The sequence below is a fragment of the Echiichthys vipera genome (assembly GCF_963691815.1).
Source record: "Echiichthys vipera genome assembly, chromosome: 4".
Taxonomy (NCBI): Eukaryota; Metazoa; Chordata; class Actinopteri; order Perciformes; family Trachinidae; genus Echiichthys; species Echiichthys vipera.
Genome location: NC_139829.1, coordinates 4,921,403 through 4,941,979, shown reverse-complemented (window position 1 = coordinate 4,941,979; position 20,577 = coordinate 4,921,403). Strand labels below are relative to the sequence as shown.

Here is a 20,577-nt window from a genome sequence, read left to right as displayed (position 1 = left end):
CAAACAAAGGCAGATGAGAAAAACAAGGGTGAATAAACTCATTATGTGCCTTTTCATGGCATTAATTGAATAAATTCAACAAAATAATCATGCTATATTTAACCACTTGTTCTGAAGTGTTCTAAAGTGATTTATTTTGAAATACAGAATACAGGAAGCTCAGATCAAAAGGAGGCTTCGTACTAAAATACAGTATGACCAATTCTGCTCATCAAACTGAGGGAAATAGAAATAAAGGCCTGTTACCTTCTGTAGTGGAGGTGACTCACTATTTGAAGAAATACGGTGTACATTGTTTTGATGATACATATCGTTATATGACCCAGCCCTATTTTAAAGGATTAAAAAGATAACAATCTGCACAGACTTTAAAACACAGGTTACTACCGGAGGTGGAAGAAGCATTCACATCCTTTACTGCAGTAAAAGTCCACTACAAGTCAAAGTCCTGCTTTCAAAACCTCACTGAAGTAACAGTGTGTGTCATCGGCATACAGTTAAATCTGTCTGGTGCAGTAACTTATTTTCCTCTTATATCTGATGTTTGTGGATTAACCAGATCACTGTTGTATTTTCCTGCTATAGATGTTTAAGGTTGAGCTAATTTTAACTCCTTTATATCCCGTTGGGCAGTTTAATCTGCATCGATGCATCACATTCTATAAGATCGTCAAGTGTTTGTAGCAAGGCTGTCCTGCGAGAACCACCTATCTGTAAAAAAGTCAACTTTTCAGCTTTGTGACGATGCATTTTCTCACTGATCCAAGAGGCTTTTTAATGACTTTATGTAGGGGAGTACAATAAAAGGTGCATAAAATTAAAGTACCTCAAAGTACCTCTTAGTGCACTTCCATCACTGGTTACTACGGATGATTTAACAGCTGTCTGTATGTTGTGAACTCATAAATTATACCTAGAAATATTGATCATTGATATTGTCTGGGTTCACTAGAGCATGTTATCGTGGGTTGGGAAATGATATTAAAGAATCAATGCATAAAAACAACGTCTACTCGTCCTGCAGCCTACGGTGAAAACTATCTATGTCGTTTAAATTTCTGACATCAGCCTGCTGAAGGTAGTCGTCCTGTGAGTGAAAAAATTGGAGGTCGGAGTTTTCATTTGAGTGTGGACGGAGAGCCAAAACGGCGAGGACAAAAGAAGCGTTTTCATATTTAGCTGCTGTCAGTAAACAGTCGGAGGGTTAATCCACCTCGATGGACTCGCTGCTCTCGTTCACGGGTTTACACTCGTTGGGAAGTCGCTGGTGGCGGCTGAGCTGAGTGGCCTGTGTGAAGCTGCGGTCGCAACGCTCGCACCTGACACACACACACAGAAATACACAAGGAATAGAAACACACACACACACAGGAAGAGAAACACACACAAAAAGAAAGATAAGATACAGTTAGTTTATGCATCTAGAGAATGTCAGAAAAGCAGGGATTTTAAACACACACACACACACACACACACACACACACACACACACACACACACACTCACACACACACACACACACACACACACACACACACACACACACACACACACACACACACACACACACACACACACACAGACACACACACACCTAGAGCTGTACCGAACAAGATTCAAAACATAATAGAAATGGACAAAAAGAGTCTGCTCCTTCGGATTAAACCCGGGGGCTCTTCTTTATTTTGACGGTAGCACCAGAGTTTGAATGAAATCCTGATGTTAGCTACTGTAAGATATTTTCTTTTGTTGAATTGCCTCTTAATGAGGTGCAACATTAACATTAAATGCATAGCGCTTTTAATGTGAAAGTTGAAAAAGGAAGTAGTGAAATGTATCTGTTGGCAAATTAATCATATTAATCACTTTATTTGGATGTCATCAAATATGATGAAAGACATTTGAAGCTTCATTTGAAAACATCAATAAAATCTTCAAATGTAAAAAAAGAAGAAGACATTAGCCCTATAAGACACACACACACACACACACACACACACACACACACACACACACACACACACACACACACACACACACACACACACACACACACACACACACACACACACACACACACACGCACATGTCCCTGTTAACTCTAATATCCAGTGACAGTATAAAGTGTGTGTGAGGCCCAGCGGAGCAGCAAGCTGTAATTGTTGCCCTGATCTTCACAACCTGACCGACAAATTACACACACACACACACACACACACACACACACACACACACACACACACACACACACACACACACGGCCAACCTGTCAATAATCTATCTCGTGGGCTGGGGAGGGTATTCCCGGCTCACACACACTTTAACACACAGACATATCCAGGCCTGATAAAGCAGCGTCACTGTCACTTCCAATAGAAAGAGAGGAGAGAGGGAGCTTTTAGTCGGAGCTGGAGGAGGGTGAGGGGGCAGTTAAATGTATATAGATGTGTGTGTGTGTGTGTGTGTGTGTGTGTGTGTGTGTGTGTGTGTGTGTGTGTGTGTGTGTGTGTGTGTGTGTGTGTGTGTGTGTGTGTGTGTGTGTGTGTGTGTGTGTGTGTGTGTGTGTGTGTCGGGGTCTTCAAAGAGAAAGCTGTGTTGAGGTATTGGACTCAGCAGCCCTGAAACAAGACTAACATGCTGTTAGACAGATAGGAGCAGCGGCGGGGAGGAGGTGTTGGTTAGATAAAGTAGAAGAGACACCTTTTTTCTGCTGAGGCTCAGTGTGGACCGAACAACCTTTACTCGTGAACGCATTCAAACCAACTGTCTGTGGGTTTACACTTTATAAACCTGCTAAATGTTGAAGATCTGCAGGAAACAGATGTGTTTAATCATGTGTCCATTTTTAAAAACACAAGTTAGATGCACAAATATCCTTTTTTATGATGTTTGTTCAGACAGACATCGCCCTTCGTATCTGTACAGCTTTGATAACAAAAAAAATGAAGTCTAAAGTCTAAAGTGTTAATCAAAATGATGAATGCAACAATACAGCTCTTTTATGTGTTTGAAATAGTGTTTGGACAACAGTTGTGTCACTCTGTGGCAACACACGCAATCATTTACTGTCCGTTTTGGTGACACTGACACAATATATTCTCATCGAAAGGTTTGTTTAATTGTTTAGTGACGGTTACGTTTAGACGACAAAAGGTAACAGTTAAGTTTAGACGACAAAAGTTGATGGTTAAGTTTAGTCGACAAAGGGGGACGGTTAAGTTTAGACAACAAAAGGTGACAGTTAAGTTTAGACGACAAAAGTAGTTTGTTAAGTTTAGACGACAAAAGGTGACAGTGAAGTTTAGACAACAAAAGTGCATTTATTATGAACAATGGAAAAAGACACTTTGGGATACTAGTTGTTGAGTCTCTGACAGTTGAAAGTAGAATTCGGGACACAACTGATTCTACTGAATGTTACGACCTTCAAGCTAGTGTATTTAAATGTGTGCACGAGGCATCTTACAGACTTATAAACATCAGTCCTTTAGCAGATGGATCTTCAATTTCTCCTTTTGTACATTTTCTTAAGAAAGCAACAAAAACAAACCAGACTGAAGTGAAGTGCTCTGCCCTCAAGGTGGATGTTCCTGCTCTAATCCGTCTGTAAATTTACAAAACCACGACAGCCACCGACATCAAAGCTTCTCTGAAGCCCCTCTGTCACAGAGACTTATCCACCGGAACAGACACGCAGATGATTCTCCTGCAGAACAAAGAGCGGAGCTGCAACAAGGCGGCCGCAGTACGCTGGCTATCGACCGGCCGGCGTCTGTTACCGGCCACCTCCTTCTTCTGTTCTGCAGAGGAAAATTAACGTTGAGTGGTTCTGTCCTGACAAAATGACAGAGGCCGCTTTAATCACTTTCCCCTCAAGGATCAGTGGAGCTTCAGCCCACCTCTTATCTTAATCTCTTCTATAAAACGGGACAGAGTGGGAAGTAAACAAGTTCAGATTGTGTTCAGTCACAGATTGATGCGACTGATGGGACCAGAAAGAGACAAGTACAAGAAGTCTCCATTAACAGCATTGTTTAAATTTACTGTGGGAGCATCCAGGCAGAAATTTAGACAGGACTTTATCACAGAAACACATCTAGTCGTACATATTTCTACCCAGAATCTCAGGTTTTTTTTTTTTTTGGATGAACCTCATGGGATGACATCAGACTGGTTTTACTTGTTCTAAGTTCTACTGGGTTAATATTTTTGACAAGTAGTTGAGTTACAGGCCTCCCTAAAGAAAAAAAAATCCACATTTGTTGATTATAACGACCATATGTATGATTGTTGTTAGACTGAGACCTCTACCCACTAAACATTGGACATCGGATAGATATGCAGATCATGTCTATATTGGGTGACCAATGACCAATAGCGCCGTAGCCGCTGAATGGCGGCACACAAGTGCTAGGTTATATTTATTATTATAGAAATAGTCTCGAATGAGTCTAAATTTGATGTTGAAAAGACGTCCACAAATGACCACATTTGGATTGTAAATAGCCCTTACATGGAGGTCGACATTGGACGTTTGGCAAAGGTCTAAAAAAGATGTCGCCTGGCGTTACAAAACAACCCCTTCGGTGTAGTGAAACTAGACGTCGAAAAATGACATGGAAAATACATCACTCCGATATCACAGTGGGTAGTGGCCGTAGTGATTATCCTAGGAGCAAACAAAGGAAGTATTTAGTGTAACGCGTAGAGGTCGGGATGGATGGACGGGTCAAGCAACCACACTGCTTTTTGTGTCCTCTGGGGATCAAAATGGCAACTGTAACTTTTTTTGTGTCCGGACTTTATGTAACTATGTTTGTGAGCCAATCAATGATCTTTTCCTAACCAGGGTCTGAAATTAGTACCCACCAGCTGCCAAATGTGGGTAAATTGTTGGTGTGTTAAATCGTCAGGCCATCCTCCACCTCTATATTAGCATTAGAAATATTCTATCCGGTCTTTAAGTCATGACGTAACGCTGTTTCAAAGTACTATTCTCATCTGAGTAGAAATACAACGACTGCATTGTCATTTTACCTCTTTCCTGTCAATGAAAAGTCTCTCACTAAAGAAAGAAGTGATCGTAAAAGGTGCAAAGGTTCAGCCGTTGTTGGCTGCTTTGGTGGACGGAGGGTTTGGACGCTAAAATAGTATTTTTGAAAGGGTGTTACGTCAGACTTAAAGACCAGATTGGTCTTTTATGGTCTTGAACAGGACTTAATTTTCCCTAGACTTTGTTTTGACTTGGTCTCTCTTTACTGGACCTGGTCTTGGACTTAATTAAGCTGGCCTTGACCAAAGTCCTGCTCAACACTCAACTCTATCACCATATACAGCTTTTAGCTAGCCTGGCTATGGCCAGACCAAGTTCAATCTACTATTGAACATTGGTCTGAGAAGGCTGCTGTCATTTTCTTCTGCACAAAAGGTGGCAAGTTAAAATGGCTGCATGCAATTGGACAGCCCTTCAACCAATCAGACCAACAATCCGGATAACGTTATACGCAGAACGACGGAAAAACTTTTACCCAAACCAGTCAGCAGTAAAGCAAATACATCCTTTCTTTGGAGGAATTGCTCAAGACCCAGGTGCAGGGTGAATTCAAATTGCCGGCAGATGGGGATACAGAGTCCAGCTTCTAGCCACATTAGGTTTATCATTTTATTTCCTCATATTTGTATATTTCCCTTCTGAGCGACTAATAAATGATGAACAAAACCTAAAGAAAAGTAAAAGGGAACCGGGAGCATCTCGTTCAATGCCTTAAAACTTTCTTTGCCTCCTTCAGTCTTCAGGAGGATTCTTGAAGTTGAGACTGAGTAGAAAGCAGTGGAACAAGAGAACAGCAGCAGCAGTTGACAGGCTCCACAGTCCAGTAAGTGTCAGTGCTGAAAAAGCTGCCGACCACACAGAATCCCTGCCTCCTTCTCTTCATCGGGGGAAAATAAAGTTGACCGTTTTCCTCCTGACAAAGTGACAGTGGCAGCTTTAATCTATTCGCGGCACCCTCCGAAAGGAGATAACTCCCCGAGGCCATCGATCTTCTAAAGATTTCTGACGCTCGTCCATGATTGTCTTTGTCTCGCTCTGCCTCCACCGAGACTCTGAAGTGCTGATGAAAAGGTTCGGGGGGGTTTCCTCCGATTGCTTATTAGGAACGCTGATTTGCTTAAACCGGATTTTCTCGCCGTTTCACTTTTTACACCGTGATCTCTTCCTCTTTCTCCCTCTCGTTTTCTGGCTCATTCTTCTTGCCCTTTTACTCTCCGCATCAATGACAACTTTGGATTCCTCTGATTGCTTATTAAGCACATTAATTAGTTTCCCCCCACCCCCTGACTTTCCCCTGATACCCTCCCTTCAGATTTCCCACAACTCAAATCCCTTATTTTGCTTTCTTCAAGTTCTTTAATACCGTTACTCTGTCGCCCTATCGCCCTCTGCCTGAATGCTGACCTCTGCGTCCACAGGGGGACTCCTTATTGTCCTCCACTGCTGACGGGATGACAGCGTGACAACAGCAGCTTCCAGAAACACCTAATTGCAGTGTGGCTCGCCCTCTAATTATATCAGAGTTTGTTTTTTAAATAGAAATGAGTGGTCTCAGTGTGCAGAGATTCATCAGCTCCATCACTGTTGTGAACGAGCTGCTTCTGTATTCACACTCAATGTTTTTGTGATTTACAACAAGCACAAATAAAATAACAAGCAGAGATTTTTCAACGGTCACCATCACAGGAAGTCATTGAATAAGGAGAGCAAAGGTCATAGGTGACAGCAGCCATGACAGCAGAATATTCAAGTTTCCATGCATCATGAATAATGCAAAAGACCTAGAAGAAGAAATAAGGCTGAGATGTCTTCTGCACCGCAAAACCAAAAAATTGTCCAGAAGAAAAATGGAATTAAACTAAAATATAAATATAATAATCTTATTTGTACCCAAAAGACTCACAACATTCAATCCGATTAAAAGTTTTTATGTTGGGCGATATGAAGATCCTCACAACAATGTAAAAATCGTATGTATTTTTCTATATCAATTTTTAGCTAAAACAGCAATTAATCAACTAATAAAATGAACAATTATTTTGTTAATTGATTCATTTGTTTTAGTCATTTGTTAGGAAGGAAATGTCAAAATGGCTCTGATTTTAGCTTCTTAAATGTGAATATTCTGTTTTTTGACGTCGTCTCGGCTTTGGAAAACATAGATCCACATTTTCCATGATTTTCAGTCAATTATGGACCAAACTACTAATCTGTTAATGTAGAAAATAATCAACAGATTAATCAACAATGAAAATGAACATTACAACTGCGTTATGGGAAGGTTTACGTCATCCGGACATTGCTTTACTGTACGTTCTGATTCTTTCACATTATGTTCATTTTGCACTAAAGTTGAAAATAAAATTTAATTTAACCCAAAAAAGGCTTAACCATGACGTAAAATGGTATTTAATATATGTTCTTATCCAGATATGAAATACAAATTTCTTATATATCACCCAGCCCTGACTCTTTGTTATACTTTCCTTTGTGTGATAAAATGATAAATTATAATGTGAGGAGGCGACAGTGTTACGACTCTTTAAGATGAGATCAGATAGATGTGCGAGTTGTATCACTCTTTAATTAAGGTAAGAGAACAACAAGATTAATCACGTTTAACAAAATAACAAAGAAGAGAATGACATTTCTATATTTGTGAAAATAACTGTCTGAGATGTTAAAACTCTATATCATAAAGCTTCATAAATACATATTCCACCAGCACTGATCCTTATTGATTATTATGAGTATTTCAGGGTCAGCAAATGCCGTTCACATTAAAATAAATCCATGGGTCACTGGGCTTTGAATATGTTAATGTGAACCAGCATCTCTCTGGAGAGGAGCTCCACTCCCACAGCTTCAGCTCTACGGCAATCATTTTCAAAAGATACTGGGGACAGGGAGGGCTTCAAAAAACAAACAAGCAACAGAGGGGCTTTGTGTATGAACATGGGCTATATATGCACATTTATGGTTATATACATGTGAATATACACGAGCATATATGGATGCTTATATGTATAAATTATATTGTATTACTTTATATATATCATATTTTATTTATAAAATTAAATAATATTATTATTGTATAGTTACATTTACAAATTGTACATACTAGATGCATTATTATTATATTATATATTATAGCGCACAAATTTACACCCCATCATGAAGTGAAGTAAATTGATAAAAAGATAACTACTGAATTGTGAATAAGGGGTAAGATTAAATACGTTTTTTCATGTTGTTTCTTAGTTGTGAACAAATTTAATTTTGTATAGTTTTGTGTTCTGTTTTTCGACATAAATTTATCAAATTAAAAATAAATGAATAAAAGAACACTTCAGCTTTACAACCTGGAGGATCATCATGCTTGGCGTTTCCTCCAACTCAAATATATCATATCAAAAAAATAAAATATCCTGTTATCAAACACAAACTAGTGTGTCAATAATTAAATCAGCTGCTGCTAAATTTGAGTGCCCCTGTATTCCAACCTTTATGGTAATTGTATTTACACGTGTCTACGTCCGAGTATATAAAAAACACATATATGGAAATAACTGGGTTATATTCACGAGAGTTATAAAACCTGTGTCTCTTATAAATGAACTAAATTATGAGGGAAATTGCTTGAGTCTTTTATTTTTGGACAATGACTCAAAATCAAGACCCTGATGAGTCCGATCTACAGCGCCGTTTAAGGTGCGGCTACGTTAGTTTAATTCTGGTGAATTGAAACAAATGACATGTTCCTTTTCCTTAGTTGAAACGTGACTTTTAGAAAAAGAGACACCTCTGGTGGCGGGGATGGCAGCAGGCGATAGTTAGGATGTCAGCGAGCGGTGATGAGGGCGCCAGCGGGCGGTTAAGAGCGTGTCAGGAGGTGTTAGCTGGGTGTCATATCTAAGTGAAGCTGGTCAGCAGCATGCGTGGGAGGGGCAGCAGAGGGCCGTGGGGGTGGGATGGGAGGGGGGTACTCACTGTTACTTACTTGAACGGCTTCTCCCCGGTGTGCGTGCGGATGTGGTTGTTGAGCGTCGTGGCGCCGGCGAACGCTCGGCCGCAGTAGCCGCATTTGAATGGTCGGTCGCTGGAGTGCGTCACCACGTGGTTCCTCAGATCCGACGGCTGGGAGAAGGACTGGGAGCAGTGGCCACACTGGTACGGTCTGAGGAGAGAGAGACGGGGGAGAAAGAGGGGAGGTGTGTATCATGTTCACACTCTTTTGAAGAAATCCTTTTCCAGGACATTTCTTGAAACATACAGAACTGTTTTCGCTCACAAAAGGTCAAATAATTTACGGGCATCCCTGTTAGGGACACATTTAACCCAGTGAGACCTGCCAGTTCGTTCTCCTCGACAGAAAGCCATTTTTCCAACCGACAGGGAATGGGTTCATGTACCAGATTTTGAACCGTTTAAACCGTAAAAAAGCTGTTTCAACTGTGACGACGTCAGTGGTGTGCGTTGTGCAACGCTGGTTAAAGGTTCAGTGGAAAACTGGGGGAAACCCGGGCTGGTTCGCTGTTTTTTGGGTTCAAATCAAACGGAGCCCAACCGATTCAAGAAACCGCTCCCTGTCGGTCGGGAAAAAGTGCTATGAGTCTAACGAGATGTTTCGCAAGTAAGTCTTAATTTTTGATTTTACAGAGAAACATAAAGACATAAAGACACAGAAACAGAGAGGGAGGAGGTGAAGAACCACGATGACACACACACACACCCACACACACACACAAACAGAGCAGAGCAGGGGGAGTCGGACACCGCTCCCGTTACCATGGTAGCATGACCCTCATCAACAATGCAAGCCTAGATCACGACTGGACCATTTATCACTGTGTGTGTGTGTGTGTGTGTGTGTGTGTGTGTGTGTGTGTGTGTGTGTGTGTGTGTGTGTGTGTGTGTATGTGTGTGTGTGTGTATGTGTGTGTGTGTGTGTGTGTGTGTGTGTGTGTGTGTGTGTTTGTGTGTAGTTAGGGATGGAGATGGAGACAATAACAGAACAAGAAAAGAAGATAGAGATAGAGATAAATTGTGTGAGTGTCTGCTAATAGTGTCCAGCTTCCAGATCTAATCTTACACTGTTTCCATTTATTTCAGCTGGACACACACACACACACACACACATACACACACACACACACACACACACACACACACACACACACACACACACACACACACACACACACACACACACACACACACACAGAGCTAACATTATCTAGCTATTTGGTTTTAACTTCCAGTTGCCCCCCCCCCCCCCCCCCGCTGTTTTCCCATCATCATTTCTCTAGCTTGATTTCAGATTATTATTCCTCAAATAAGAATGAAATATTTAGGTTTGTTTGATCTTTAGAAGAGTTTTTCATTGAGTTGGATTGAAGGCCAACAACAGAACATACAGCATCAGCTACTTGTTCCAAATTTGAAGCAGTAGAAAGTACGGATGTTTTTGTCTTTGTTTTTAAGGTGTAAAAATAAAAAAGAGGACGAATCTGAACTTTTGAAAACTCCTGGATATTGTGAATAAGTTGTTACTCAACACAAAGACCAAATGTCTCCACATCCTCACTCTGTACGAAAGCCACATATCTCAGATACGGGCGCCGCCACGTTGTCGTTTGGCACTTTCGTATTATACCTGTTCTTTTGAGTTTTAGACACTTTTTTATTAAAACTTTATTTGAGTTTTAAACACTTTCTTATTATTAACTTATTTTTGGGAGGTTTAGACACTTTATTATGATAACTATTCTTTTAGTTTTAGACACTTTTTTAAACATGTAACATGACTCAGATGGAGTCTTCAATACAGAACAATTGAATAAGTAAATAAATAAAATAACATACAAAGAGAGAGAAAAATGAATGAATAAACAATAATAATAGGAAGTATGTTCCTACATATTCATCAATGAATGTATTATTTTTTACTGCATTTGCCCTTGATCTTAATAGAAAACAATTGAAAAAACGACACTATTAGCCACCCCTAATAAACGAGTCACTGTTTTGCACCAAAAACCAGTTCATTAAAATGCATTCCTAGGCTCTAATCTCTATATTCCACACGGTGCAGGGAGTAAACGTGTAAATACACACGCATATATATATATATATATATATATATATATATATATATATATATATATATATATATATGTATATATATACATGCTCTTCACTGTACTTATTTATCGCTGTGTGTTGCTGTTAGCTGTTCAAATGTCTGTACAGCTGTGCGACCCGGACAAATCCCTGTGTGCTGCCTGCAGTCGGACAATAAAGCGATTCTTATTCTGAAACCAGAAAGACAAAAACTCTGACATCAGGAGTTTACAAATAGGTAAACACCCCAGAACCAGAACAAAACAAATAGACCAACATCTTCACCGCTCCGATAAATCACAGACACCTACTGCACCCTGAACACACACACATACACACACACACACACACACACACACACACACACACGCCCGCACGCACGCACGCACGCACGCACGCACACACACGCACGCACACACACACGCACTTACGCAGGCAGGCACGCACGCACGCACGCACGCACGCACACACACACACACACACACACACACACACACAGAGGGAAGTAATAAGAGTAAAATAGTGTAATATAAAATCGAAAAATTCTCACTTGCAGTTTTCCACATAAAAGGCGTCTCGCCGTGGGGGTCGGTTCATTTATCAGTCGGCTGGTCTATAAGTTCACGCCTCAGTGGGCCGCAGCACTATTTATTAGGTGGGTTTTCTATGAAGAGCTGCATTGATTGTGAATAGTTTAAGTTGATGAATGTGTGGATATTATTTATTAAGGCAGCAGGCCGGGAGATTAATGCCCGGTTATTGTTTATTACAGTGGAGAGAGGAGGAGGAGCACAAACACCTCCATCACACACACACAGTCACACACACACACACACATGTGCACACACACGCACACACACACACTCACACACACACACACACACACACACACACACACACACACACACACACACACACACACACACACACACACACACACACACACACACACACACACACACACACGTGCATCTGCAACCGAAATATCTGCACACACATGCACATGCAAATGTGTTCTTGAGCACAATGAATAAACTTTTACACACAACCACACATAAGCATGAATAAGAGACTTAATATCTCGACTGTGTTGTGTCTAGAAGGAGCCAGTCTTCTCATGTAGACACATAAACGTGACTATGAGAGAAGTGTCTCTGTGTCTCTGCAATACACAGGCTGCAGTCTAAAATAAAATTTAAAAAATGAAAAAATAAGCGTCTAATTACTGGAAATTGCTCAGAACGCGGCGTCTTTGTTGAACCAGAGCAGCTGTCGTTGGTAGCAGAAAAACACGTTAGCCACTGTCCTGCAGCTTCTCTCTGCTGAACCAAGCCCCATCACAGCCACTTCCTGGTTGATCCAATCAGGAAGTGCCAAAAGGTTTCATAATAGAGCAGTTTCTCATTGACCCCCATGTTAAACAGACCGTTTTCACAGCACCATTAAACCTGTTTAAGGCCTGGGACAAAAAAACATTACAGTCTGTATTTCTAGGTCATATCTCCATGACAACACTGAGGGGGGTGAATTTTTTTTGGACCAGGCTAGTTTTTATTTTATTGGAGGTTAAAGTTTCTGAATAATTAGGGATGTGGCCTCTTGAGTGACAGCTAGCATCTGGCCCTCACTTCTCCTCGGAGGTATACGTCAGCCAGATGGACGTATGCCCCTCCCCCTAACGTCACATACATGCCCTTTTTTGGTCAGAGGAAATGCAAAAGTCTGACTAGATGGCGACTTCCATAGATGAGTAGGATTGGATCAAATTGAGAAAACGGACGTTGACGTAGAGGCTACGTACATTTTTATACAGTTTATGTGCTGAACACAGCAACCTAGCGTGAGGAGAGGAAAAGAGAGAAGAGTCGTAAATGACAGAAAACACAGTAAAGACTGTCCTGCAACTCGTTTTTTTGGTTTAATTAAAGGCATTATTTTTTAAGCATATACAAATATCAATCATCCGAATATTCAAATTTTAGAATATACTAATATTCGATTCGTCTGACTGCTGCACACCGGCCACAGCTCGCCGCAGAACTGATATTCAGGACATTGAGCATTTTCTTTGGACATTTGACTTGGTCAAACAAAATGGCGATTGTTGTTGGTTGTCATGGTGATAACACGTGAGACCAACGCAGCTCAGGAGACGTTCTCCAGAACTTCACCAACAGACCAAAATCCAAATTTGCAATGGTACATAACAAAGAAGTAAATCGTCACACCGGAGAAGCGACCACAGCAAATATTTGACATTAATGTTTTAGATGTAACTGAAAAGATTATAAATCAAATTAGATGCCTGTTATTCTGCTTTTTATCTACTAATTGATTTCCACTCACACTCTTTCCCCTTTTCTTTCACAGATATTTCAGGAGATAACAGTTTAGTCTTTTTTTTTCCATCTCAAACTCTGCTGGAGGCCGACAGCGTCACACAGTTTTCAGTCTGACGGTGTTACAGTCTGTTGACAGCACAGATGGCAAAATATGTTCAGAGTCAACACCGCGACAGGCGAAGAAAAACACTAAATAGACGCTTCGATTTGGTTCACGGGCAAACTAATATTACTTGGTTTGGATGTACGATGAGAGTGAACCGGCTGCCATGTTGTTCCCACTTAGCCTCGCCTCCTCGTGTGTGTGTGTGTGTGTGTGTGTGTGTGTGTGTGTGTGTCTGTGTGTGTGCGTGTGTGTGTAAAATATACACACACAGACAATAAAATTAGTCATTTTCAACACGTCTGTGAAACGCGGTTCAGGACAATAAACCTCGTGTCACCTTTCAACACAACGTGTGGTAATAACAACAGCGTCAGTGTCAACGCGCCCCTGCGTCCGCACCTTTAACACATGAGCTGATGAGAGAGACCCAGAAAGTGCATGCCAACCGGCTCCTCACTGCTCCAGCTGTTATAGACTGCATGGGAATACCATTTCTTGCAACACACACACAAATGTTTTCATTTCCTCAGAGAGGTCAGAGGTCAAGAAGGTGGTCAGGAGCAGGGAGCGCAGGGGGAAAATGGACTTGGTAAATAGTCTTGTACTTATAAAGCGACTTTCTAGTCTTCTGACTACTCAAGGCGCTTTCATGCTACTTGTCACATTCACCCATTCACACAGACATGATGGCAGTGGACATCTACATACCATCTAATCTAATCTAATCATTCACACCACATTTACACACCCATGTGCAGCACAGGGAGCAATTCAGGGTTCAGTGTCTTGCCCAAGGACACTTCGACATGCGGGTAAGCTGGGGATCGAACTGTCGATCTCTCAAAAGGAGGACGACCCACTGAACTACAGCCACCCCCAAAAAGAGAGAGGTGTGCATCTTAGAGCATGAACCACCGTGTTCATCTTTCAGGGCAGGTCGCAGCAACCAATCTGTTGCGAGCACTTTTTAACACACAACAAATAGAGACGGCAAAACGTGCACATCAAAATAAATACATCTCAAATAGTTGTTTCATAAGTGATGTTTAAATATTGCTGTTGCAGAAACCAGTCAAATGTATGCAACAACGCTGCACGTGCACAGGAGCTTTTACTCACTTGCACACAGGCGTCTGTTCTAGAGACAAAGGACATTACGGCGTTTGACTAAGCAAAAAAATAATAAAAAACTAACCCTAATGAAAAACCAGTAAAAAAACCAACTGTACATGTTTGGGTGAAATTTGCATTATTAGGGTGACATAATCATTTTCATTACTCAAAAATGCAACCATATTATTAGTTTCTGCAGCCAAAAGCTCATGCCACTTTTAAAAGTTAGTGTTGAGCCCTGCAGCATCTTTTAATCAACAACATTGAAACCTCACCCTGAGACAAAGCAAATTAACCACAACAGGTCACAGCACTGTCCTTAATCTGACTCCATTCACGTGGAAAAACACAATTTCAACATAAATCCACTTGTTAGATCAGATCTGTAGAATCAAAGGGTCAGTTTCTTGGTACAAGCAAAGGATAAAGCTGATGTTAATTTCTCTGAATTAACAAAAAAGACAACCCCATAAACAGATGCCCCAAATGTGATTTAGCCTGCTCACAAACATGAACATCATTTATGACTCAACCCACTATCGTCCAAGGCTAGTTTGATTCATTCAAACTTGATTTTGTGACAGCCCTGGTGTCCAAAATCAATCTGCAAGCTGTTGGAATTGTTCCTTATTTTATGCCATTGTTTGAAAGTACAACTGAAGGCTGAGCGAGTGAGGGCGACACGCAGCAAAGGGCTGTGGATCGCAGTCGAACCCTGGCCACTGTGGCGTGGACTCAGCCTCTGTATATGGGGCTCCTGCTCTACCGGGTGAGCTACTGGACACAGGGGTGTGTCCACACTTTTTTGACTGCCCCAAGTGGAGCACTGACTTATGCAGGGGTGGCATCTAGTTTGTGCAAGTGCATTAAACTTTTAACGTTCCATCGGGCAACTGGCCGGCTCGCCGACTATTTGTCTTTCAGATGCTGCAATGAACTCAGTTGTAAATCTAGAGTGAAGATGTTTGTTGAATGCTCCAGGTCTCTAGTTTGTGGTAGTAAAGTTTCATCAGGCTGTGATTTTCCTCGAGGTCACAACAGATACTTTGAGACGATGAAATGTCTCCGCTGGGGACAGACGTCATCCGACATGAAGACAACTGGGCTCATTGGATCCACAAGAGTCTCATGTTTACAGTAAGATCTGGTTTATGACCCTCAGCACTGTTTATGGACCCAGAGAACACGTTTACATTAGCACATCTGGACCCAGAGAACCCGTTTACATTAGCACATCTGGACCCAGAGAACCTGTTTACATTAGCACATCTAGACCCAGAGAACCCGTTTACATTCACACATCTGGACCCAGAGAACCTGTTTACATTCACACATCTGGATCCAGAGAACCTGTTTACATTCACACATCTGGACCCAGAGAACCCATTTACATCCACACATCTGGACCCAGAGAACCAGTTTACATTCACACATCTGGACCCAGAGAACCAGTTTACATTCACACATCTGGACCCAGAGTACCTGTTTACATTCACACATCTGGACCCAGAGAACCTGTTTACATTCACACATCGTGACCCAGAGAACCAGTTTACATTCACACATCTGGACCCAGAGAACCCGTTTACATTCACACATCTGGACCCATAGAACCCGTTTACATTCACACATCGGAGTATAAAAGTGATCGAGTATAAAAGAGAATAAAACACCACTGACCACGAAATAACTGCAAAAACTATCACAGAACATTACACCCATTAATTCAATACAATAAGTGCATACAACCATGAGGATTACCCCCAAAAAATCACAAGAATCATCAGCCATTTCATGAGTTTATAAAAAGTAAATTCATGTACTAAAAAGTTGATTTTCGACTCTTTGTGTGTGTGTGTGTGTGTGTGTGTGTGTGTGTGTGTGTGTGTGTGTGTGTGTGTGTGTGTGTGTGTGTCTGCAACATGCAGCGATGCAGAGTGAAGTGTGTCGATTGACCCGTATGGAGTCGGTCTAATCCATATGGAGTTATAACTGTGCTGTGAGGACGACTCGTCTGTCCGCCTCGGTATGAGGACATTATTCCCCCCGAGACCAGCAGCTATAAATCACTGCTCCCGCCTCGTCAATACATAATCAATGACTCTCTGAACACACACACTTACACACACACACTTACACATTTATACTGTATGTATAGAAGACCCCATACTGTACAAACACACCAAACTCCCTTTCCTTCATCTGCTCTTCTCTCTGTCTTGTCTACCAGCATCCATCTCTCTTTTGATTCGTCTCTCTCTTTGACTGTATTGACCAACCTATTAAAGCAGAAAGCTCACATAATGTCCTCATCAAACAGTTGTTCTCATCAAATGAGCCTAGAACAAAAACCAAGCTAACAGCCAATATCTTGTCATCTTGTCATCACTGACTGCCTTGGGTTTTTTTTTTTTTGAGGGGGGGTAAAGCTTTGGATTATGGGTAGTTTTGAAGGAAGTTGAAGTCATTTAGATGGAGTTGTAATGTCATTCATTGATACATTCAAGAAGACAAAACACTTGACACTTAGTTTTATCATGTCTCTCTTCAGAATGAAGGCCTTTGCACACCGGGGCTGTGACCAATAAACTACACGTCGACTATTCACACGAGCAGTAATGACAATTTGCAACAAACAATAAAAAGCTTGAATGATAAGACCGCTCATCGACCACTTCAAGTTTCTGGCCAGAGGTACTTAAAAATAGACATGTTCTGAGGAGCTCTTAATCGACCCTGCTGTGTTTCCTACTTTAGTTCATTTCACATCTAAAGAGTCAAATGAAGACACAGAGAGTGTCTCACAGCAAGAGGGTTCCTGGTTTGAATCCCGGCTGGGGCCCTTCTTTGTGGAGTTGGCATGTTCTCCCCGTGTCTGCGTAGGTTTTCTCCGGGTTCTCCGGTTTCGTCCCACAGTCCAAAGACATGCAGGTGTTCGGTTCATTGATGACTCTAAATCACCCGTAGGTGTGAATGGTTGTCTGTCTCTGTACGTCTCTATGTGCCCTGTGATAGACTTGCGTCCTGTCCAGGGTGGACCCCGCCTCACGCCTGATGTCAGCTGGGATTGGCTCCAGCCCCCCCGCGACCCCGACAGGGACAAGTGGTTGAAGATGATGGACAATGGATGATGGATTACAGAAGATATCTGATGGCCAGAAGTTGCTCATTCTTTAAAAATTTAAGTTGCACAAATTTAAACTAAATAAAAAGACTCAATTAAACAGAGGTCTGTTGTGTTTAACCAAAGTTACAATAACTGAAAATAATGTGAATTTGACTTTCACAGCACTGCACAGAGCTCTTCTTAAACACAACCCCACTGGTATGCAGATGCAACACAAAGTAGATTTTCATTATAGTGTCAAACATGACAGATAAAAATAGACTTTGAAGGAATTTCTGCAAGCTCGTCCATCACAGTGATGAATCATCATTAGTTACTCCTGCGGCTAGAAAGAAAAAGAATCAAGTCATTTTTCAACACATCTGTGTGTCCAGCAGGGACAACACACATCTGTGTTAGTGTTAAATGCAAATATGGCCTCACTGATGGGTTATAAATCTCCTAAATGTCAACAGTTCAGCAACACAGAGAGAAACACTGTTGTTTGAGCCTGACAAGCAAACATTTCCATTTTGTTATTGGGAATTTTCTCAGCTCAAAAAGTGAGCAAGTGAACCTTCAACTGATGTTAAAACTAGAATCAGGCTACAAAGGAACCATGAGCACCACTGAACCGTCATATACACATGATTTATAATAACGGTTAAAAGACAGCGTGTAGTTACGGTTCAGAGGAGGTGTGAAAAACTCAACTAAAGTCATTTATTAACATTGTCATTTATTAACACTTTCATCACTTTCATCTATAAACTGTCCTTTATTAACATTACTTTATTAACAGTATAATTTATTAACAGTGTCATTCATTAACACTGTCATTTATCATTGTCATGTTCCACGTTTTTGTTCAAATGTGCTGAAAAGGCTCAAAAAGTACGGATATACACATTGTATCAACTGACAATGTACTTATCCGTCGTCAATAGCCAATATATCAACCCAGTCTCCCAACTATACTATCCATCCATCCAGCCATCCATCATCTTTCCATCCATCCATCCATCCATCCATCCATCCATCTATCCATTCATCTATCTATCCATTCATCTATCTATCTATCCATCCATCCATCTATCCATGCATCTGTCCATCCATCCATCCAAACATCCATCCATCCATCCATCAATCCATCCATCCATCCATCCATCCATCCATCCTTCCCTTCATTCATCTATCCATCCATCCATCCATCCATCAATCCATCCATCAATCTATCATCCATCCATCCATCCATCCATCCATCCATTTAAGCTACATCAAACATAAAACTGTTAAGAAAATTAAATCCTGCATTGAGCAAAAACAACAATAATAATAATAAAACTGTCACGATGAAAACCAAACTCTTTCTCTTTTCTCCAGGTTTTTTCACTGATGGAATTAAAGATCAAACCTGCTCCATTACTCATACTGGATCACTGTAGTCGTATTACATGAGTAATAATATTGAATATTAAATGTTTAACTATCAGTGGAAAAACTGAAGATCCGTGTGCTGAGACCAAATTCATCGACACGGAGGTCAAACCAACTGACAGAACGAACATTTAATTCCTCCGTAGAGTCAACTCTGTGGTGATACACACTTTCAACCAGCTGTACAACTTCTGTCTTTTGATATACAATCATGATTGTATCCATATACACATACATGCGTTATCATAAACAATGCTAGCCGCCAGAAGGAGAACTGAACTGTGAACACCGGAGATCAAAGTGTTGAGCAAAAATACCCCGTTTTCAGTGAAAAGCACTAATGAGTCTTTTAAACACCAGTGCAGTAAACACATCAGTCATAAAAAAAGAAGCGCTTATTAATTTCAGTCATTGAAGCTGTTTTGCTTTTGTAATATGTCAAACCTGTAAGTGAAAACGCAGTCCATTTATGTTCTGATTTTTTCCCTCTGATTCATCACTCGTCGTCATCATAAAAACTTTAACAGAATCCTACATCCCGACATCAGTTTGAAACTGAATCGAAAGCACTTCCATGGGCTTCACTGACGTAAACAAACTGCTCCTCTGATGATGGATTCAGTTGAAATGACAGAGGAGACGAAAAAAAAGTTCAGAAAAAAGAAACAAACCTGAAAGAGACGGAGCTGAGAGGAGGTGTATGGTGTGTTTTTTTTTAAGCTGACATAAAGAGCCATCAGTCTTCAGCTCCAAATGTTCCCATCAAATAAACATCAATAAATATGTATGAAGGGAGAGAGAGGGGGGGGGGGGGGGGGGGGTTGTGAGAGAGGGAGCAAAGCATCAAGAAAACAGCCAGGCTCCTTAATTCACAGAGCAGCCATGCTAGTTTAACATCTAATAGTCTGCTTTACTAGCTGTTCAGTGCTGGGATGACAGGCATTAGATACCCCCAAAATAATGTAGAGATGGGTGACAAAGTAACCTAAATCTTTAAAAGATGAAAAGAAGTTTGCGTAGAGTTTGCAGTTTATGGGTACCAAGTAGAACCTGCAGTTTTTGGCTAACACAACCAAATCTCAAAAAGATTCGCCACTGGCTAGCACCATGCACTCGTCAGCACATGGTCAAATTTGACACCAAGCGAATTAGCTTGTAATTTAACGTTTTGTGGCGTCTATAGAGAACTTAAGAGACTCGAGAAATAAATGAAGACTTTCTGTAGTGTTGCAGTTTTAACAACTATAGCTTTGATGAGGTTTCGACATGTCTATAGGCATGCTTCCATTACAGTCGA

General features: G+C 41.0%; 1 protein-coding gene across 1 annotated transcript in view; it reads right to left on the bottom strand.

The window, feature by feature from the left end:
• Nucleotides 1-1,204: 1,204 nt before the first annotated feature.
• The window catches only part of prdm6 (PR domain containing 6), a gene marked incomplete at both ends in the record, with an annotated part of 107,593 nt that continues 88,220 nt past the window's right edge, over nt 1,205-20,577 (bottom strand). Inside the window, 2 exons of the mRNA XM_083913009.1 lie at nt 1,205-1,319; nt 9,054-9,230. Coding sequence (XP_083769135.1) covers nt 1,205-1,319; nt 9,054-9,230 — 292 coding nt within the window. The remainder of the gene's footprint in view (nt 1,320-9,053; nt 9,231-20,577) is intronic.